General features: G+C 42.4%; 2 protein-coding genes and 2 long non-coding RNA genes across 6 annotated transcripts in view; 2 read left to right on the top strand and 2 right to left on the bottom strand.

The window, feature by feature from the left end:
• The window catches only part of TNFAIP8 (TNF alpha induced protein 8), a 43,242-nt gene extending 36,841 nt beyond the window's left edge, over positions 1-6,401 (top strand). For both annotated transcript variants that reach the window (XM_079995872.1, XM_079995871.1), the window contains exon 2: positions 3,360-6,401. In XM_079995872.1, the coding sequence (XP_079851998.1) occupies positions 3,360-3,925 (566 nt within the window). In that variant the 3' untranslated portion in view covers positions 3,926-6,401. The remainder of the gene's footprint in view (positions 1-3,359) is intronic.
• Positions 3,180-11,911, bottom strand: LOC307226875. 2 transcript variants are annotated; one of them, XR_013843638.1, is made up of 3 exons: positions 11,712-11,911; positions 7,533-9,209; positions 3,180-3,487 (listed from the first exon to the last, which is right to left on the bottom strand). It is a non-coding gene; the product is annotated as an uncharacterized lncRNA (long non-coding RNA). The 2 variants fall into 2 exon arrangements; XR_013843639.1 differs by lacking the exon at positions 7,533-9,209.
• A 621-nt stretch (positions 11,912-12,532) lies between these two features.
• Positions 12,533-13,876, bottom strand: LOC307226479. The gene is made up of 2 exons (XR_013843461.1): positions 13,804-13,876; positions 12,533-12,825 (listed from the first exon to the last, which is right to left on the bottom strand). It is a non-coding gene; the product is annotated as an uncharacterized lncRNA (long non-coding RNA).
• A 435-nt stretch (positions 13,877-14,311) lies between these two features.
• HSD17B4 (hydroxysteroid 17-beta dehydrogenase 4) overlaps positions 14,312-22,330 on the top strand; it is a 73,061-nt gene continuing 65,042 nt past the window's right edge. Inside the window, exons 1-2 of the mRNA XM_079995482.1 lie at positions 14,312-14,464; positions 22,265-22,318. Coding sequence (XP_079851608.1) covers positions 14,407-14,464; positions 22,265-22,318 — 112 coding nt within the window. The 5' untranslated portion in view covers positions 14,312-14,406. The remainder of the gene's footprint in view (positions 14,465-22,264; positions 22,319-22,330) is intronic.

Genomic DNA, 22,330 nt, shown 5'->3' with positions numbered 1-22,330 from the left:
ATACTTGGGAGAGTGTGGATTTGAGAGCACAGAGCCAGTAGTGGATGTCTAGAAGGAAGAATGTGTATATAGATGTGCCCACTTAATCAGACCCTTTTAAAAAAACAAAAATGGACTGGTTCACACATAAATGTACCTCACTTGGTTTTCAATATTCCACTGAAGAGGATTCTGCTTGAAGTAATGAAACTTCCGCCTCAGTCATACATGCAAGTTATTACATGAGCTGCAGTTCAACAGTCTAGTTGAGTTGAGTTTAATATTTATTTATATGTAGCAAAATGAGAGCAGTTTAGAAGAAATAGAATTCAAATCAAATAATAACAAAACAGCAGGTGTGTGTGTGTAAACTGGCTCAAAGCTTATTTAAGCATTCTAAGATGGAATTTGACTTTTCCATAGCAACCTCTTAAATTCCCTGTGCACTCTGTCTTACTATAGTATGGGGGCGGGGGTTGTGTTAAAACAAACGATGAATTAAGTTTAAAGCAGTTCATTTTCCTTGTGGCTATGTAAACTGTGAGACCCCAACATAAGAACGTAAGTCCCACTGGACCACACCAAAGCCCTGCCTAGTGCAGTATCCTGTTATCTACACTACAGTAGCAAAGCAGATCCTTATGGGAAGCCTGGCCCACAAAAGCAGGACATGAGCACAGTGGCCCTTTCCTGCTGCTCATGCTGCATCTGATCCTGAAAGTGATTATATTTAGCTGGTTCACATAAAACACTAAACCAAACCATAGTTTATTCCCAGGAAGGAGATCACAACCGCTGTGGTTCTCCCCCGATCATCCTTCTGCTTTGCTGCTGTAGGCCAAGGCATGCTTTGGCTTAGCATGTTGTCCAACCTGGTCTTATAGTTTGCCTCCATGACAAATCATGAGCTATAAACCGAAGATCAAACCTTGGTTATAGCTTTTGTTTTTGTCTGGAGCAAGAAGCACCATGAATCCAACTGGGATGACATTCTAAGTTGAATCATGGTTTTGCTCACAGTAGTGCAGTAGCAGCAGCACCCAAGGAAAACTAAATCAGCCACAATGTTCCTTTAAGACATAGCTTGGCTTAGCGAGACCCCCGGCTGAAACAGTTTAGAAAAACATTTATAGGATTGTTATGGAAAACATGAAATATTAGATTTGTGTCAGATATTGGAAGTATTGGACAATGGAAGTAATAGTAATTGTAGAAAACAATATGTAATAATCTCATATTTTTAAAACTTCTAGCACTAGTTTGCTATTCTTAGAATTATTTAATTCTAAATAGGTTTCCTAGGGTAGTTATAAAGTGGAATGTCAGTCATTTTAGAGCAACATTTAAAGGATCTGGTGATAGAAAAATGAAATAAAGTAACTGCAGTCACAGGAAAGCCTGTGTGTGTGTGTGTGCGTGTGTGTATGAATGTGTGTGTTAGGAAAAGAAATTTGCTGTCACTTAATATGAGAAAATTGAGTTTTGATTCTTACAATTGAGACTACAAGTGAGCCATTAAGTGCACTATTTATTTCTTAAATCGACTGACTCCCTCCATCACATGGTTAAAACACAAGTTTGTCCATCATGTGATCCCAGTTGCTTCTCTTAAAATAGATCACAATAGTTCAACTGGCATCTGAGTAGCTTCATCTGTGAAAACTGGGCTATTAAAAGACATGTTTAAATGATCTGAGTGTTAAAATAAACTGTTTAGACTGTGTCTAATAGCAGAATCTTTGTCATGAGCGCTAGTAGGATATCTTGGACACATTCCAAGTTCCAGGATTTGATCTGTAGGAGTCTTCCAGATGTACATATTTTGCTCTTGGAGTAAGACTTTATTCAAAGTTCATTAGCTATTCTCTCAACAAATATTGTCTAGGAGTAGACATGTGTAAAGCTTTGTGCTAATCCATATGCATGTGATTAGCTGGATTTAAAAAAAACAACAACAAATAAAGCAGTATTCCACTTAGTTGTTGCAAGATCTAAACTGTCTTTTGGAGGGCCAGATCATATTTCTTTAGTATATTCCTCAGAATTGCTCTATCTTTCTTCCAGTGGAGTAGTGTGTCTGAATTAGCCCACTTGTGTATCTTTCCAAGATAAGGATGGCTCTCATGATAGACTTTAGTTTTGTCTCTGCAGATATTGTGCCCACAGCTGCTGTGTTGGGAAACATGGGCTAAAGCTTTTGTGGATTTAGGAAAACCAATTGAGGGAGCATAATAGAAGTTTATAAAATAATGTTGTGATGTGATGAAATGAAAGAATCCCCCCCCCCAAAAAAAATCCTGAATTGTTTGGCACTAGATTCAGGACAGACAAGGTGTTTCTTTATACAGTGCAGCTTTTTGTGGCATTGCACATGTGTCCTATGGGGGGTATGTCAGCACAGGCATGGAAATCTGACACTTAAGACAAAGAATCACAACCCTATATTCCACTCAAAACAAACAAATTGTTCATACCAACCAAAGTGTACATTTAGTGTTCAAATATGTACATTCAAGGCGCAATCCAAGATCCCACTAACTACCTTTTTTGCTTTTTGGAGCAACAGGGCCACTGCTACATCCGCAGCCCTGCTGCTCATAGTGGTAGAAGTGGAGAGGGCAGGATGATAGAGCCTAATGGTGGCAGCACTATGCCCACACCAGCTCCATGCTGGAGCACCAGCCAGCCAGATGCCATCATGTAACAGCAGTGAGACCGGCTCAGGATATACTCAATCCAGGATTGGCTCAGCCTTCCACAGCCCTCAGAATATCCCATTTCAGGACTTTCTAATGGCTCCCACCAGCATGTTTGGTAGGCAGAAGGGAGAGTCTAGCTTCTGTCACAGATAAGCCTCTGCTCAATCAGTCCCCCAGCCCAATTTAAGGGAAGCTTTCTTAGCTTAGCCTCTTCTCATCTCATGATAAACTGCTTTGCCCAGTAGCTACCACCCTTGCTTCTTGAAAATTCTGGGTATTTTGCCTAGAAATAAATGATCTTTCTCTGTGTTCTTCAGGTGTACTCCATCCTTTTTGAGGGGGATTTTTATTTTTTTTACGGTTTGTAATTAGCTTCCCATATTGGTTTCAGGATTCCTTTAGGAGATTATATTTCAAGTAAGCAATATAGCGTACCATTCACTGAAATAGTAATACCAACATCAGTACTTAAATATAAAAAATATACCCTCCTAAGTAGTATAAAGGTTTTAGTTCTTTTAATTGTTACACAAGGAAATTAATCAGCATTTTAATACAGGAAATATATGTAGTGGGAAACTTTAGTTATTTCCCCCTCACACAGTGCTTTAAAATGCTTTCACATTCAATGGATTGCATCAGATGGTCTGAAGGTACTAACATCTACTCCTTTTCTTCCAGTGGCAACAGATGTCTTCAATTCCAAAGGTTTGGCCATCCAGGCCCAGAAGAAAATCCTTGGCAAAATGGCATCTAAATCCATAGCAAATGCTTTGATAGATGACACTAGCAGTGATGTGCTGGATGAACTTTACAGAGTGACAAGGCAATACACACAAAGCAAAAAGGAAGCGGAGAAGATCATTAAAAATCTTATTAAGACTGTAATCAAATTAGCAATCCTCTACCGGAATAACCAGTTTAATGAAGAAGAGATCATCCTTATGGAGAAATTCAAGAAGAAAGTTCACCAGTTGGCCAAAACTGTGGTGAGCTTCCATCAAGTGGATTATACCTTTGACAGAAAGTTTTTGTCAAAACTCTTGAATGAATGCAGAGACCTGCTTCATGAAATCATTCAGCGTCACCTAACTGCGAAATCTCATGGACGAGTCAACCACGTGTTTGATCACTTCTCAGATTGTGAATTTTTGGCTGCCTTGTACAATCCATTTGGATCTTACAAGTCTCACCTTCAGAGACTTTGTGATGGTGTCAACAAAATGTTAGATGAAGGGAATATATAAGTTACTGCATCGGTGGTGTATATTCATAGGCTGAGGACTACTGATGGTCTGGATTCAATGAAGGAGGGCTAGAAAAACTGTGTGTGGTAATGGCAAAATTGAATACCAAAACAAATGCTAAATATTTAGAAATTTCTTCATCAAATTGACCCATTTATTTGGAGTCATCTATTGCTATTCTTTCTTTTTGCAGTACTTTGCTTTAAAACGTGGAGCAATAAAGCCATGAAACGGGATTACTCGTGAAACAGAGCTTTTGTAAAATAGACAGGAAAAGTGTACAGCAAGATAATCAGAATCAAAATGCATATTTCTACATGTAGAAGAGTATTTATAATCCTACAAAGGATCAATATTTTTTTATATACACAAATGACTATGGCACATATATGATAACTGGAGTTAGATTTAATAGAACCTATGCTACTTAATCTAGATCCATATATGCTATACATAAATGCTTAGGTCACATGGTCTTAGTTATACTGTTAAAATAGTTCTGCTTCGTAGGGCTGGTTCTCATATAAGACAGTAAGAGACCACACAATTGTCTTTGAAATGTGCAGGGCTGCCGCCAGATGCATCTGGAAATACTTCATTGGCATAAACTGACATCTGTACATGGCAGTCCCTGTTCCCATAACGACAGTAGTAGTTCATCAAGCTGTTGTCCTGTGGTTATTGCATCTGCATTTGCTTCACATGTATTGGCATGGTTTCACGTAACATGCTTCCATGGAAAACCAGTACATCCCACCTCTAAACCTTGTGGCATGTACTCTCAAGGGAATTCACAAAGGCTGTTTCCATATGACCCTGCCCGTAATCATATCATTTAAGGCTTTGGATTGTTAATCTATAGTACCATAATTTTGTGTGCTTTATCAGCTGAATGGTCTGGATTTGATTGATGTATTGCTATTCTTAGTTGGCTACAGTAATAAAGTGTGGCCAGGAAAACTATACATTAGTAGTGTGTGGTTAAATGAAGCACCCATATACATTTTGCCATTCTGCTAACAATACCCTCACACAAATCAAAAATTAGCTTAATCCAAAATTACTGTCACCACTAAGGGGCTTGCTTTTAAATAGAAATTGTCCTAAATACTCCAATCCCACAGTGGGCACATAGAGTTCAGTCTGGAAATGCCTTTTCTCATTTCTGTAGAAGAATGTAGTTCCAGATCAAGTTCCTCAATAAAATGAGGCACCCTGCATGCACAAGTCAATATTTTGTGTATGTGAGCACATGAGAATCTATAGCGTGGGGTGACAAAATACAGTAACTTATATATATATATATATATATATATATGGGTGGTATTGTGAATCTGCAAACCATAAGTACCAGCACCAAATTCTGAACGATATTGTGTACATTGCCTCTGAAACAAAAGTCACTGTGTAGAACCTAGAATAAATGTATAGCAAATATGGTGAAATGCATCTTATAACTGCAGCAGCTTGTATAAGATTTCTTTAAAAAACAATATTGAGGTGAAAATAGGACTATCCAAAGGAATTTGCTGAAAATGTAATGTTTTTTGTATGTCACACAAGTCTTTGCTGATTGCCAAGTTTTAAAAAGAATTGTTACTAAAAGAATATATTCATTATAAATGCTGTGCCTGATTTTCTATGGCATAACGAATCAAAAAATGGATATGCACTACTTAATTAAATCCAAGCCATGTTTTGTTCCTTCTTGACAAGTCTCTAATAATTTTTGTACATGCCATTTCTATTATGGGTAGTTGCTTTCCCTAAGGTATTGCAAAATACATGTTTTATTGCTGCGGGAAGAAACTTGATTTCCCTTAAGTTTTACCACTCATTAGCAGAGTTTGAGATCATTCTATTAAGACTTATTTAGCTGCCCTTAACACCACTACATTTAGATTGAGATGAGTATAATTCAAAGCATGGAGAATGCCTAAGAAAATATATACAGTGATACTTCTGGATGCGAACGGGATCCATTCCGGAGCCCCGTTCGCATCCTGAAGCGAACGCAACACGTCTGCGTGTTCGCGGCTCGCGATTTGCCGCTTCCGCGCATGCGACGTCATTTTGAGCGTCTGCGCATGCGGCAAAACCCAGAAGTAACTCGTTTCATTACTTCCAGGTCGCCGCGGAGCACAACCCAAAAACGCTCAACCTGAAGCGTATTCAACCCAAGGTATGACCGTACTAGAAATTTGAGTGCTGTCAAACCCTGGATAATGTATAATACTTCTGTTATATAGGTGGCACATAATATTCTAAGGCTGCAATCCTGTGCATACCTTAACTGGGGGTGACCCATTTAACTCAGTGGGACTTATTTTTGAGCAAACATGTTTCTGAATGTGTTATAATTGCATTTTAGCTGGCAAAATGTCATATTGGAATATCAGAAGTGGTACAGAGTGGCTATACAAAGCATCATCTAGTGGAAAAAGAAATCTATGGAATAAATTACTGAACATTTCTACATTTGTCTACCTATTGCTCTTGATTCTTTATTTATGTACACCAACTATTTCTAAGGCTGTTTTCTCCCCTTCTTACAAGAAGATACTGTAACGAATCAGTGTCCTATAACATTCATCACTTTTTAATTTTTTAAAATACTGTAATCATTACATGATAGGCAAAAGGGGTGTGCACACACAAAGAAAGATGGAAGCATAAGTGTTTACTCCCATAGCAGAAAAACTGCCCACAACACTGGCTTTTATCACCCCTCCTTAATAAAAGAAGCAGCCTCAGGAAGTGTATGTTGAACATAGGACAACTAGCTAATGGACATGAATTAACAGCAAACTGTATGGCAGTTGGTACCTCTGTTTCAGCTGATGTGAAATAAATCTCATAGGCCAATAAAATGGTGGCCAAGGCAATCAAAAATGCAAAAAAAGGGAGATGACAGTTGCTGCAGAGCTCCTCAAAGAAATAACAAAATAAAACTCATCTGTAAAGTGGCAGGCTGTCTTCAAAAATTGCTGAATTAAAGCATAAAATTAATAATTAATATGCACTACTATTGGATATGGGGATGAAAAAGTGTTTTAAATATACACTCATGGAATTTTCTATTAAGACTGGATGGTCAGGGAAATTGTGGGTTCTATAGGAATGTGAGGGTGAAGAACGGGGACAGTATAGGATTCCAGACTGGAGGGTTGGGCTCCTGAACTATCTAACTACCTGCATTAGATAAAGGCGGCACTCATCACAGTTTAGCCCCCAAACCAAGGGCAAACTCATTCTCCAGAGACACAAATAAAACTCTTGAAAAATTTTCAGTGAAAGGCAAACTGATGAAAGCTATCAGGACTAATAGTGAAAATAAATTTGAAAGGAAACCATTGGTAAAGCTTCAACATCTGAGTGATGAAACAGATGCTGAATGGCTCTTAGTTCAACCACAAGAAGGTTCCAAGTTACTAAAATACTGTACACTATTGCTGAGCTTCCAGTGCTGTCTGGTTCACATTGACAGAATGCCTCACTTTGCTACCACCAAAAAGCCACTCACAAATCCTGATACTGCTGAATATAAACCTTTATAGAAATAAAGGTGAGCTAGAGGAAGCAGTGGCTGGGAAATGGAAGACAATACCATCTAAGGAAGTGGCTATCGAGCAAGATGTGGATGTTCAAAGATCAATGCGCCAGTGAGATCTGGTTCAGTCTCCACCTAAAAAACATTGCTGTTAAAAACCACAGGGGCTATGATATCTTGTCAATGGAAAGAGCATTGCTTGATTTATTATTATTACCAGGTCATTACATGGATGGCCATCTTGAGCAATAACATAAATAACATAGTATGTAAAATGGAGATGGGAAGAGGGAAAAAAGTGAGGGATAAATAAGGGAAATGTGGAAATGAAAACAGGAAAACGAAACAATTTGGAATAATGTTGAGTTACTGGAAGAGGGGAGGGAAAAGAAATACACCAACACTTGCTAGGCGCAAAACACTACCCTCATGGCAAATTTTAAAATGGAGTATCCCTTATTGCTAAGTGCTATTGACTGAAATAAGCTCAAAATGGAGGAGAAGCCAGTATCATTTTCTGTTAGTGTCAGCAAGAACACAGTAATCCCCCCCCCCCCCCGTTTCTTCTGTTTGCTTTTTTCATCACTAGTATAGATTTGGTGTTCCCTCACAAGATCTGAATAGAAACCATGTATTGATTACTGCATTATCTTTTGCCACAGGAAAAAAAAATTGTCCTTCAAATTCTACATTCAATGTAAGTTATTTCTCCCTGTGTGTCCCCACATGAGCACTTTAATACTTTTATCTTTAGGTCTTCTGAATTTCAATTGAAAAACTGAGAATAACAACTGAACTCATTAGAATAAAGAATAATTTTTAGCCATATGTTCAGCAGCCTGATTCCACTTCATTTCACATATGTACTCAACTACTTCCATCAGTTACATATTAAAAGATGAGGCTTTTCTACAGGTCAGACCCAATGGATCCAACTAGTGAAGAACTAAACTGCTGTCAATATTTATCTGAGCAACTGTCAATATTTATCTGGAATTGTCATATTCTGTCTGAATATGGAAACTCCATCTCCGAATAGCAACTACAAATACAGCTCAGTGACTTCATCCAATGTTCTCTCCTCTCACCAATAATTATGGTGGTAGTTTTAACATACTGGATAAATTCTACAGATTAATTCGCTCAATGACCAAATGATCCACATTCGTCCCCCTATGGCTGTAAATTTCTACCATTTTAAGTTAAGCTGCAGTCCTGAGAGTTTGAATTTGATGGAACTTACATCTGAGTAGACATACACAGAAGCAGATTGCTAAGAGTTCTCTATAATTCAGACTGTTTTGTATCTCTAATAGTAGCAAGCCACATACAGAACTTGTTGTAACAATTGTTTGTTACATTATTTGTGGCCAACCTAACTAGTGAAACCAGTACATTAGCACAATGAGACACTGGTGCCTTGGGCACAACCTAACTAGTGGAATCAGTAGCTTGTCAGACCTGGTGCCTTCGGCACAACTAGTTCAACAAATGCATGCATTACAAATGCAAAGCTTGGTTCTTGCAAGAAAACAAGGCAGCAGACCTCTCCTATGAAAGTGGAAAGTTAAGTGCTTCTCAAATGTTTACCTTTGCCAATTTGTTCTTTAGAACTTCCCACTGTGTGTTGCACAATATGCAGTTGCTTGCCATCAAATCCAGGAAGCAGCTTTTCAGATACCACTGCTGACAGATGATCGACTGCATGTATCTGAAAAGAGGTTGACTTCACTGCTTTTGAAGCAAAGAAGCAAAGGAAATAACATGTTTATAGTTAATCTATAGGGACACTACTGAATTAGTGATACACCACAGTTGCTACGGACACTACTTCCAGTGCAGGCATTTCAGAAAATATATTGCAAACTGGGGGAACATAAAAATAGCTGTTAAAACAAAGGGAGGAACTTTCCCTCCTTATGCAAGATATTTCAGACAGGAAACTGAATTTAGGATAAGTACAGCTCCTTCATCAAGATACACTTTTCAGTTTGTTATCAATAGTGGTAACTTGTCTTTTTTGCCTTTTTTGTGCAACCCAATGTATAAGAGTATGCCATTGCTCTGCATTAAAAGACAACTTGTACGGGTACAAGCTTTGATTTATTCATGGGGGACATTAGCGTTGAGGCATGAAAGCTAAAAGGGTTTCAGAATTCAATGAAAATTTTGTCTCTTTTTTTTCCCAGGGGCATGTGCTAAAATCAAAGATGTGGGAAAATAAAGATTGCTTCTCTGGGATGAAAAACACTGAAGCAAGCATGATAATTGTCTGAAGTTAGCACATACAACACAGTAGTCAAAGGTCTCTAGTGTATATGTAGCTTCCAAAATCATTTTTTATGTTGTAGCTTGAGTCTGGGGGCAGGCGGGAAAGGCGTATCTCAGAGCACATGCAATGTTTTCCTCACTACTAAGTAACCAAACACAGCTGATGGAAGCCTGTTCTACTAGCCATGATTTTGCATGTATGAGTTCTGTCACTGTCCTTTATACAAATGAGGGATGTGAATACAATTACTACATCTCTTCCAAAATTAGGCTCTGGTGCCTAGCGGAGAAAACTGCTCTTCAGGCATTTGGAAGAATCTGCGTGGGTTTAAAGTCCTATCCCAATATCCCCCGTATACTGGGTTCTTTGCTGACCTTCACATATTCTGTGCAATGGTTCAAAGGGGAATTATAACAGTGTTGAATGTGATCCTAATACTCAAAGGGGAATTATAACAGTGTTGAATGTGATCCTAATACTCTCTGCAACTGGGAACCCTGCACAATCTGGGTTCCAGTTCAAATCTTCCTGCATACCTTTATGCTGAATGAAAAATGGCAGGAGGAGGAGGAGTTGGGAATGTTGGGGTGGGGCAAGAATACACATCCCTGCACCCCTACATAGTTTGAACCCTCGTACATTATTATGACGAAGATCATGGCTACTGGCTACTGGCTACTGGTCCCATCACCTCCTGGCAAATAGAAGGGGAAGAAATGGAGGCAGTGAGAGATTTTACTTTCTTGGGCTCCATGATCACTGCAGATGGTGACAGCAGCCACGAAATTAAAAGACGCCTGCTTCTTGGGAGAAGGGCAATGACAGGCCTAGACAGCATCTTGAGAAGTAGAGACATCACCTTGCCAACAAAGGTCCGTATAGTTAAAGCTATGGTTTTCCCAGTAGTGATGTATGGAAGTGAGAGCTGGACCATAAAGAAGGCTGATCGCCGAAGAATTGATGCTTTTGAATTATGGTGCTGGAGGAGACTCTTGAGAGTCCCATGGACTGCAAGAAGATCAAACCTCTCCATTCTGAAGGAGTATAAATAATAATAATGCTCCATGCAAGCTGACATATTATTTAACAGCTATGTGAAACTGCTCAGTGTTTCGTAGTGAGGTGTCACCAATATGGAGGACACCCAGTTCTGTTTCATCTGAATCAGAAGAGACTGAAATGCTAGAATGGTGCTTGGAGATGGTGTAAAACATACTTCAGTGAATCCACTCCTTTAAACTGGCCCTTTTTTCTCTAATATGTTAAAAACAAACAAACCAAAAAACCTTGAAATTAAAGCAGCAATGTTCTCTCTTTCAGAAACATGCCAGCAGCCAGTCCTTTCTACAGTAATAAATCAGGTTATCTAATTATTAAGATGCTAGAGATAAAGCAATCCTGAGGTTGGTGCAAAGCACTGGGAGGGTGCAAAATTGTGTAGTTGTGTCAGCAGTACAATACTCCCCCTAGTGGGGAGGAAATCAGATTTTGATATAGTATTCTTATCAGAGAATATGCAGCTCTCTTTTTTGCAGGATTACATATATCCCTTACACGTCCTGTGTTTGGGACCACCGGCCTTGAAAAATGCAGAGATCCCCTTGTGTAGTTTTATTTAATTTAATGTTCATTCGTTTTCAAACGTTTCCATAGTGTGTGTGTTGCTACTTGTGTGGCTTTTTGAGGTTGACAAATTGGACATTAAAAAGGGTTTGAGATTTATATTACTGCGCCGGGAGCCTCGGAAAAAAAGGCGGGGTTTTGGGTTGGGAATAATTACAAAAAAATAGCACGAGCGTTCCTGGCCATGTGCAGAGGGCACCCATCAGCCTCCCCCCCCCCCCATGAGGCGGGCGCAGTCATTCCCCTTCCTCCTTGTCGCCGTCACGCTGCGTCCGGGCAGGTCGCGTCTCCCACGCCTAAAAAGAGCGTGCCCTGCCCTGCCGGCCGCCGCCGCGCCTTACCCATCTGAGAAGACGCCTCAGCGCTAAGCGCCGCCATCTTGTCTCGCCGACCGAGCCCTCGAAAGCCCCGCGGCCCGAGCGAGGAGCTCCCCCATTGGCTGGCTGGGCAGAAGAACTCGGGTGGTCACGTGCTACTCCCAACTGCCAACTACGTCGTATCGAAGAGTAACTGCGCGTGCGCTCTCTCTCTCTCTCTCTCTCTCTCTCTCTCTCTCACGCTGGCTTCTGTCGGAAGAAAGCAAGTCTCGCGAGATTTGAAAGTACTTTTTGCAGCTCTGTTACAGAAAAGGACTAAAGTATTGCGGTGCTTTTAAAACACTGATGGGCACTCAGTGTATTACCCATTTTTTTTTAGAACTTCCGGAGCAGCTGCCGTAACCTTAAAAGATTCACCGGTTTATTATGGCACAAACCTTTTCCTTGTAGGAGGCTAGGGTTGGGCTTTTCGGTATATAAAGAAAAATCTGCAGCGTCCTTAACAAACGACAGTGCTCAGAATTTGTTGAGGGAAATAATGTATTTCGAACGGATGGTGGCTTTTAGTCCCAGCAGTAACCTGAAACTTGAATAGTCTCCAGACAGCTTAATGACTAACATATGGACTATGTAGTTCACTTAACCATATGCATGCATCTAAATTTCCATATGGAAATTAATTGGTGTATGCTCTACTATCTCATGCTGTGACTAAATGTATATTCTAATGCCAAGCCAGTTTCTCTCCCTTTCTCCCATGCAGCCTAATAAGAGAACAGAGGAACACTAAAAGTTGCCCCCTGTTTTGTTACATTTCAGTTGGTCTTAACAAATATTGTCTGGCCTTGGATTTTGGAGAGTCTTTATTTTTATCCTGCATCTTGCACTTCTTGGCTACGAAGAGAAGGGATGGATCCCGTCTTCCAATTCCACAAGCATGCCTCATACCAAGCTTTGCACCTCACATTTCTCAAACTTTTAACATCCTCTGACAAACCGAAGTTTCAAACATATCTGTAGGTCTCTTTAACTGAACAAATTGTCCCATGACCCAGCCAGCAGAGTTGACAAGATCAGAGGTGCCTTTTCTGTTTCCATTTGAAAGATACATCTGCCGTGGTTTGAGTAACTCTGTGAACTTGAAAAAACTGCAACATAGCAGTAATTGAAAGCATCTGGCAAAGTTTAATTTTTCAGGAGACTTTTTGCCTTCTCAGAAAATGTGTGCAAATTAACAGAATGCTGCTGTATTCTTTTATAAATATGTTTTCCCAAGCCTTCCTTCCTCTAGAACTAAAACAGCACCCGAGTTTGATGCTGCAATTCTAAACCCACTTACTCAAGAGTAGGTAAAGGTAAAGGACCCACTCGTCTCGTTTCAGGCCAAGGGAGCCGGCATTTGTCCGCAGGCAGCTTTTCGGGTCATGTGGCCAGCATGACCAAACTGCTACTGGCGTACATTGGACCGTGACAAATGCCAGAGTGCACTGAAATGCCATTTACCTTCCTGCTGCAGTGGTACCTATTTATCTACTTGCACTGGCGTGCTTCCGAACTGCTAGGTTGCCAGAAGTTGGGACAGAGGAACATGAGCTCACCCCTGTTGTGTGGATTCAAACCACCGACCTTCCAATCAGCCAGCTCAAGAGGCTCAGTGGATTAGACCACAGCGCCACCCATGTCCCTTTTACCCATGAGTAAGTCCCATGGAACTTAATGAGACTTACTTTGGAGTAGACATGTACCCTATTGTGCTGTGAGGCACAAATGCAACACATATTTCTATCCACAGCATAACCTACACATCCTTTGCCCTTCCCATTACTTTTACACCCATTGCCAGTTTCTACTCCAGCCTTCCCCAACCTGGTGCCCTCTGAGCTACAGCTTCCATCAGCCCCAGCCAGAACAACTGATAGTGAAGCATGATGGGAGTTGCAGTGCACAACATCTGGAGGACAGAAGGTGCGCTTCTGCTCCTCCCTCAACCACCTTTAGTCGGCTGCATGAACAAGGAATCAGATTTCTTGGTTCACATGGGCGCTGCGATTTTAAAATATCTCCTGGGGCGCAAGTGAGAGCTCAGCTGCCAGTTCAAAACGGCCCCACCACTTACATTTTTCATTCTTAAAAAACGGGAAGGCTTCTCTTTGCTTTTACCACCTTTTGTTTGGAAGTGCTCAAGAACCTCTGCGTTTAACATTAAAGGGAAGGTCTCGATTCCACCTTCAGAGGGTGTATGCCAGTGATGGCCAAACTTGGCCCTCCAGCTGTTTTTTGGACTACAACTCCCATCATCCCTAGCTAACAGGACCAGTGGTCAGGGATGATGGGAACTGTAGTCCCAAAAAACAGCTAGAGGGCCATCACTGTTTTATGCAGTGTTTCCCAAACTTGGATCTCGGACTACATCCCTGATCATTGGTCCTCCTAGCTGGGAGTTGTAGTCCAAAAAAACCACAACATATGGGGACCTAAGTTTGGGGAAATCCTGGTCCATTGAAACCGATCGCTAGTACTGCATTTAAGCTGCGCGGCTCGGAGGAGGAGGTGGTGGTGGTGGTGATGGCGGCTGCTTGCTCCAACGAACTACAGTTCCCAGAATGCAACGAGCCAAGTCGCGCACGCGCTCTCCCCTTGCCCTTTGGCCGGCTTCTTCCCCGCTTACCCTCTGCGCTGTGCAGCTGGGGAGGAGTGTCTCTCGAGTTATTGAAGCAGCATGTCCGCTCCCTTGAGGTTTGACGGGCGGGTGGTGCTGGTGACTGGCGCAGGGGGAGGTAAGCAGCAGCGACCTCGAGGGCTTGCAAGGTTGCTTCTTAGTTACCTGCCCGGGTGCAGGTAGGAGGGGGCCGCCTGCAGGGTCCCAGGCTGCTAGGTGTGTGCTGTCAATAGTAGGTTGCCATTTCTTTGCGAGCTTCTTTTTGGGGGGACGAGACTAAAGCTGTGCCCTCTTACCTGGGAGCAAGTCCCACTGGGATCTGCTTTTGAGTAGACATGTATTGGGCTGCAATACATGGGATCTGCTTTTGAGTAGGCTGCAAAAGAGCTTCTGTGCATTTAAACTACGTTTCATTTTTGAGTAGACACTTTTGTACTAGAAGATCAGTCTAGTTTCTGGCAGTGTCCACGCAGATTCTTCTGGAAAGCTCACGCACACAGTCTTGTTTGTTCCCAGAATTTCTTGTTCAGTGAAATCCTAACCCCTTTTATATGCAGCTTCTTTTTTACCTGTTATGGCTGGCAGGTATTCATAGACCGTTTGTGTTGAGAGTGACAAACTAGGAATGACAAGACCCAAAATCAAATACTCAGTGATGAAGCTCCCTTTCAGCTACTTCCCAGCCTAACTTGCTTCACAGGACTGTTGAGAGGACTAAAGCAGGGGAGAGGTTAACCACGCTCATCTCTTTTAGTTTCTCGGAGGAAAACATAGGTAACGAAATAAATAACAACCACTTTGCTTATTGCCACATCAGTTTGCAGTGAATTACGCAACTTAATGCTGAATGTGATCATGTAATTGTTGCTGACACGGGGACTGCAAAATGATCCCTTTACCTCCCCACCCTGCAAAACGGCTGTTGTTACAAAAATGACAATAAAAAAACTTTGGAGTAAGTTGTTAAGTTGCAAATCTTTTCAACTTTATATTCTTAAAAAAGGTAGGCAGTGTTCCTAACTTCACTTCAGAATATTGCCTAGATCCCTGAGATTGTGGGTGGGAATACGTGAGTTTCAAAACCTGCCCACTCACAGATGAAACAGTTCCCAAGGAAGATAATAAACATGCATAACAAGCCAAGCCTGTGTTTTGCAATATGTACTGCCACAAACTTCTTGAACCATTCAACGTGTATGCAAAGTATTCTGATTCTAGAGTTAGTACCAGTGTTTTATCCTTTTTTATTAGAATAATAAAATCATCCAGTTGTATAGTTGGAAGGTATCAAGGGTCATCTAGCCTGAGATTCCTTCAGGAATCTTAGCAAAATCATATATGATTTAATGACTTTGCTATCATATCTTTTCAGTTATTATTAAAGCCATATATCTGAACAGCCCTCTTTTCAGAGTCAATGATTACCAGCTTCTAGTATACATTCCTGTTACTGCTTAAAGCATAAGGGACGATTCACCTCCTCTATGGGCTAAGTGAGATCCAACTATTCAGCCCCACTACCAGGACATGAGTGGGAAGACTCAGGGAAGATGTGCCTCCTTTACCTCAGATAATAATAAACAATATTTTTGTTATTTGTACCCTGCCCATCTGACTGGGTTGCCCCTGCAACTCTGGTCAGCTTCCAACATATATAAAAACATAACAAAACATTAAACATTAAAAGATGACTTCAGTGGGCTCCGATGCTAGGTAGGCAGAGGGTAAAATGCATACGCTTGCCATACGTCAGGAAAATTCCTGACATGTCCTGGTTCTTGGGTGTAAAAATGGCATCGGGGGAATTTTGCCAGGGAGAACCCGGATGTATGGCAACACGATGGGAAAAGCAGCGGGAACAGCTCACTATTTTGGGGGCAGGTCAACAATTTGGGTTTGTTCCTAAAAATAGCTCAACATTTCTGGGGTCTTCCTAAAAAAAGCTAAACAAGTTTGTGTGTGTCAGGAATTTTGCTTTTTGAAGTATGGCAATCCTCAAAAGGGACGCAGGTGGCGCTGTGGGTTAAAGCCTCAGCGCCTAGGGCTTGCCAATCGAAAGGTCGGCGGTTCGAATCCCTGCGGCGGGGTGCGCTCCCGCTGCTCGGTCCCAGCGCCTGCCAACCTAGCAGTTCGAAAGCACCTCCGGGTGCAAGTAGATAAATAGGGACCGCTTACCAGCGGGAAGGTAAACGGCGTTTCCGTGTGCGGCTCTGGCTCGCCAGAGCAGCGATGTCACGCTGGCCACGTGATCCGGAAGTGTCTCCGGACAGCGCTGGCCCCTGGCCTCTTAAGTGAGATGGGCGCACAACCCCAGAGTCTGTCAAGACTGGCCCGTACGGGCAGCGGTACCTTTACCTTTACCTAATCCTCAAAAGGCAGCACCTGAGAACACCAAGAATGAGGGCAGGAAATGCCACCTAAATGATCCTGGCTCTAATAAGGTACTTTAGTGTTTGTTTTGTGAGCATTTTTTGTAAGGGACTTTGAGAGCTTCTTGGGGCCAAAAAGTGCACTGTAAGTATTCTTAATCCACAAAGCATTTTATGAACTGGCAAGTTTAGTCATTCAGTTCTGGCTTAGCGTCAGCACCAAGCATACTGGGACATTGGATAGTGCCCATGTGCCCTGGCACAGCCCACCAGGGCTGATGCCTGCCTTGGTGAATGCCCTCAGTGCCCCTTGAGTCCCTCAAGTGGAAGTGCTGCTAAACATGCCAATCTCCTGCTTGTGCACACTTGTGCGCTTACCCAGAAACAGCGGTGACTCTGCTGTATTGTGATTTAATTCTTCAAAGCATTTCTAAATTGCTCTTTATCTTAGGGTACAGAAATGGCTCCCAGCCCATTTTGGTGCCATTGCCACTGGGTAAACCAGTAAAGGAGAGGAGGGCATTTATAGCCTAGCTGCTGCAGGGAGTAGAGGCACTGGAGAGGGCTGGTGGCCCCCACCCCTTGCTTGTCCAGGGCCTCCCAAAATCTATAGCTAGGTCTGACCCAATTAAGCAAATTGCAATTAATTGTATGAGATTAGTTGATTCATTAATCACCTAACCCATACTAAATTGCTGCATGAAACTGCTGTGGATCTTTTTGCACGTGAGGTGTGGGAGTGCAGGTTTGGAATAAGGATTCTTGAGCAGGTTGTTCAGCTAGATAAGCCATGCAAAAGAGGAGTTAGAAGAAACCGAGGGAGGGACAGGAATTGTCCATAATTAATAACTGGCTTGAGATATGAGTTTCGTCCAAGTAAAGTACGTTTTCCCAGGGCTTTGTTACCAGCTTTGGCACAAAGATCAGTTGTGGGAGAAGGTTTCTGTGTATCACGTCACTTCAGGTTTTTCTAGCGAGTCACATTAGCAAGTTATTTGGTGCCCACTGACTACACAAACCATGGAATAATCAAGATGGAAGCTTCAAGAGGGGTGACTGTTACAGCAAAAAGCTCAAAGAGTCTCATGACACTGTGGAGTCTAACAGACCTATTGTGTCATAAGGTTTTTTTGTGTTTTGATAAAAAAATTTGTTAATTTTATTTATGCATTTTTAAGTTTACACTTGGCCGTACATACATGCATCATCTTATCTTACTATTACGTAGACTTCCCAACCTATCCCTCATTGACCTCCTAGCACATTTTCTTTGATTTGCTACATTACCTTTCTTTTTCTACCTTTTCTATCCCTACGATTCACTTACCTTCCCCCCCGCTTTATGTCCACTTGAAAGTTTGCTTGATTCCATCTCTTTTTAAATATTCTCGAAAGCAATCCCGCTCACTTTTTATTTTACTGTATTTTCATCCCAGTTTCTTATTTTTGCCATCATACTCGCTAGTTCCGCAAATTCTGTTAATTTGTGTAACCACTGCTCCTTTGTTGGAGTAATCCTTTCTTTCCAGTTTTTTGCGTAAACTATTCTAGTGTCATAGGTTTTTGCAGACTTCATTTTGTTTGCTGCATTTAATTTCCCACTGAACTCACTGTTTACAGTTCCCCTTGCATGCACCATGTGTATATATCCTGAGTTATAGGCAGTGCTTTTTTCGGTGGGGGGGCACAGGGTACACATACTCCTAAACATTTTGTGAATCTAAGTTTGGCCTCATTGAGGGGCAGTATTTCAATATGAGAAGGAAAATGAGAGTACGCCTAAACATTTTTTAAAGAAAAAAGTACTGTTTATAGGTATAGAACACTAAATGCATCTGATAAAGTGGACTGTAGCATAGCTGTCAACCGTCCCTTATTTGGCGGGAAAGTCCCTTATCCCAGCGCCGTGTCCCGCTGCTGTCCCTTATTGATGATGTCCCTTAAATTTCCCGGGTTTCAAAGGAAGCAGATCCTCTCCCTCCCTGCCGGCCAGGTAGGAGGGAGGCTCCAACTGTGTTGCTTGGCTGTGTTGCTCACCCAATAAGGAGTCTAAGAACGACTGGGGGCTGGAGCTTGCATGCCTTGTGCCGATCAAATCGGCCGCATTGCCTGGGGACTTGCCTTTGCTCAGCGCTTCCCAGCGGAGAGGTGATGGTGGTTTCCCTTGCTGCATCCCCTTTTCCGGGTTGCTGTGCAGTGGGAACCACTGCTTGAGGCTTTGTTTGGCTGCTGGCTGGGCTTTCTGCCTTTGGCTCGGAGGGGCTCAGAAGTTGAACATACCTGTGCTTGGAAAATCCCTTATTTTGGCTGCTGATCCCTTATTTTTGAGGCTGCTGGTCCCTTATTTTCAAATCTGTAAGTTGACAGCTATGCTATAGTAATAAGGAACAAAGGAAAATGCCTTATACCAAAGCAGATCATTGATCTGTCTAGCTCAAAATTGTCTATGCAGACTGACTGTTGTTCTACATGGAGATGCTCTGGTCTGAACCTGGTATCTTCTACATCCAGATAAGATGCTCCGATCTGTGGCCCTTCCTGAAATGTTCAGGAAGTCCACAAAAGTTTAGGCCATAATAAATGAGTTTTTAAAGTTGCACAAGGCTCTTTGTTCTCCAAGATGCCTATAAATGTTAAAGCTGCCAGTGTCTCAATGCACTTGATAACTGAATAGGGCATTGATTCTATTCACAGAGCATTTGTTGGAAAAACAAGTTCCCACAGATACGCTGCACTGGTCACTTGCAAATAACCAATTCTAATTTATAAATGCTTTTAAGAAACCTTAGATTTAAGAACACTGCACTACCAACTTATCTTTTTCGTGGGGGGCATCTCAAGAGTGATCTCATGAATTAGCCCAACAGTTGGGTATTGTGGGTTGTTGAAGTTGTGTGTTGCTATTTTGCTTAGCCAAGTAAGTGCCTGTTCAAGTTCGTTTTTGAAGCCACTTCATTTGTATGAAAAAGGGCTTCAGGTTCTGGCTTTGCATTCTAAAAAACTTTTCACAAGGATCAATTATTTCCCCCCCCCACTAAAGTGGCTTTTGTAATTCAGTTGTCCATGGGCTCAAGGCTGAAATAAAAATAGGAGAAGGACAAGTGGATTCTGTTACAGTGCTGTTGTGTACATGTTGAACAAATGGCCCCTACTGAAGAAAGAGTTTTTGCCTTTAGTGCAAAATGAGGAAGGCAATCTAAACTCCCCTACCTTGAGAGTAAGCCCCAGGACTTACTTCTGAGTAGACCTGGTTAGGATTGTACCATAAGGTTGCAATCTCATACCCACACAGTCAGTGGGATTTCTGTGTAGACAGGCGTAGGATTGCACTGTACAGTGGTGCCCCGCAAGACAAATGCCTCGCAAGACAGAAAACCCGCTAGACGAAAGGGTTTTCCGTTTTGGAGGTGCTTCGCAAAACGAATTTCCTATGGGCTTGCTTCGCAAGACGAAAATGTCTTGCGAGTTCCTGCGGGTTTTTCCCCCTCCCCCCCTTTTTCTAAGCTGCTAAGCCGCTTATCAGCTGATCCGCTAAGCCGCTTAACAGCTGATCTGCTAAGCCGCTTATCAGCTGATCCGCTAAGCCGCTTAACAGCTGATCTGCTAAGCCGCTTATCAGCTGATCTGCTAAGCCGCTTATCAGCTGATCCGCTAAGCCGCTTAACAGCTGATCCGCTAAGCCGCTTAACAGCTGATCCGCTAAGCCGCTAATCAGCTGATCCGCTAAGCCCCTAAGCCGCTAATAGCGCTAAGCCGCTAATGGGCTTGCTTCGCAAGACGAAATAACCGCAAGATGAAGAGACTCGCGGAACGGATTCTTTTCGTCTTGCGAGGCACCACTGTAAATGTATTTGTTGGCATCCATCTGTTTCAAAAGACAATGGAGTGTGCCTCTGGGGATGATCGCTGGAGAATCACAGCGCCTGCTGCAGCTGCAGAGACTGGTAACTTGTAACTGCTGCCTCTTGTGTTGTTTTTGCTGTGTTAGCAGCATCAAACTGACCTCTTTAGAGTGTAGGCCTGGGCAGTGTACATGGAGGTCCTGGGCTGCTCAGATGGCAGAACCCCTCTCGCGGCCTTGCTGATGTGGTCCAAAGGAAAGCAGAGCAATCATTTGGACGCGGGTGGCGCTGTGGGCTAAACCACTGAGCCTTGGGCTTGCCGATCAAAATGTCGGCAATTCGAATCCCCGCGACGGGGTGAGCTCCCGTTGCTCGGTTCCAGCTCCTGCCAATCTAGCAATTCGAAAGCATGCCAAAAAGTGCAAGCAGATTAATAGGCACTGCTGTGGCGGGAAGGTAAACGGCATTTCTGTGCACTGCTCTGATGTCGGTGTTCTGTTGCACCAGAAGAGGCTTAGTCATGCTGGGCACATGACCCGGAAAAACTGTCTGTGGAGTGGACAAACGCCGGCTTCCTCGGCCTGTAAAGTGAGATGAGCGCCGCAACCCCAGAGTCTTTCATGACAGGACTTAAGTGTCAGGGGTCCCTTTACCTTTACCTTTTTACCTGGCTGCAGGAGTTGCCAGAAGGTGGTGTACAAGATGCCATCCCAACTGTCTTAGGGACTCTGCTCCGGATTTGTGTAGTGTTTACCCTTTAACCTTTTCTTTTCACAAAGATGTCTCACAAAGTAGCAGGTACGAATTTTCCCTCAGGGTTTACTCCCAAAGCCTTTCTCACAAATGAGTATAGCCGCTATTTTGGGTGAAGATGAGCATACATTCTAAAGTATGGTGGCTTGAAATGAACATACACCTGCTGTATGTTCAGAAAACATAAGCATCAGAATATGTTTTCAAACTACAGTGGTACTTCGGGTTAAGTACTTAATTCGTTCCGGAGGTCCGTTCTTAACCTGAAACTGTTCTTAACCTGAAGCACCACTTTAGCTAATGGGGCCTCCTGCTGCTGCCGCTCCGCCGGAGCACGATTTCTGTTCTCATCCTGAAGCAAAGTTCTTAACCCGAGGTAATATTTCTGGGTTAGCGGAGTCTGTAACCTGAAGCGTATGTAAGCTGAAGTGTATGTAACCCGAGGTACCACTGAACTTCCCCCACTACAATCTCCACGACGGAGGCATATTCTAAAATGTTCACTGATGTTAAACTTAAACTTGCAAGGCTACCATATTAACTTGGGAAGTAGTAGATTAATCTACCAAGTTTATTTTCCTTCACTCCATCCATCTTCCCAGAATGAACCATGGCTGCCTAATTTCCTTCTCTACTGCACAGCTTAGATACATAGATCGTTCCAAGTATTTCTGCAGATGAAAGGACTTAAGCGATTAGCTTCTTCTGGGATAGCCCTCTTGGGAACAAGATCAGCAAGTAAGCCAGGAGTACTGATGACATTCGCTTTGGATATCTCTTTCTGAGCCTCTGCTTAATTCCCTATGTCAGATGATTGCACAAAACATGGATGTGAAGCAACCTCAGAATAAATGTTCCTTTTCTTGTTGGGTTATCCACACACACAAACTCGACTTCTTTTTCAGTGTTTAAACTGTTGAGATTCTAAAAGAACTTCTTTTTAATCCCTGGTAGGACTGGGCAGAGCCTATGCCCTGGCGTTTGCTGAAAGAGGAGCTTCTGTGGTTGGTAAGTTATTTA

This window comes from Podarcis cretensis (assembly GCF_951804945.1).
Source record: "Podarcis cretensis genome assembly, chromosome: 11".
Classification (NCBI taxonomy): Eukaryota; Metazoa; Chordata; class Lepidosauria; order Squamata; family Lacertidae; genus Podarcis; species Podarcis cretensis.
This window is presented reverse-complemented; position numbering and strand designations above follow the sequence as displayed.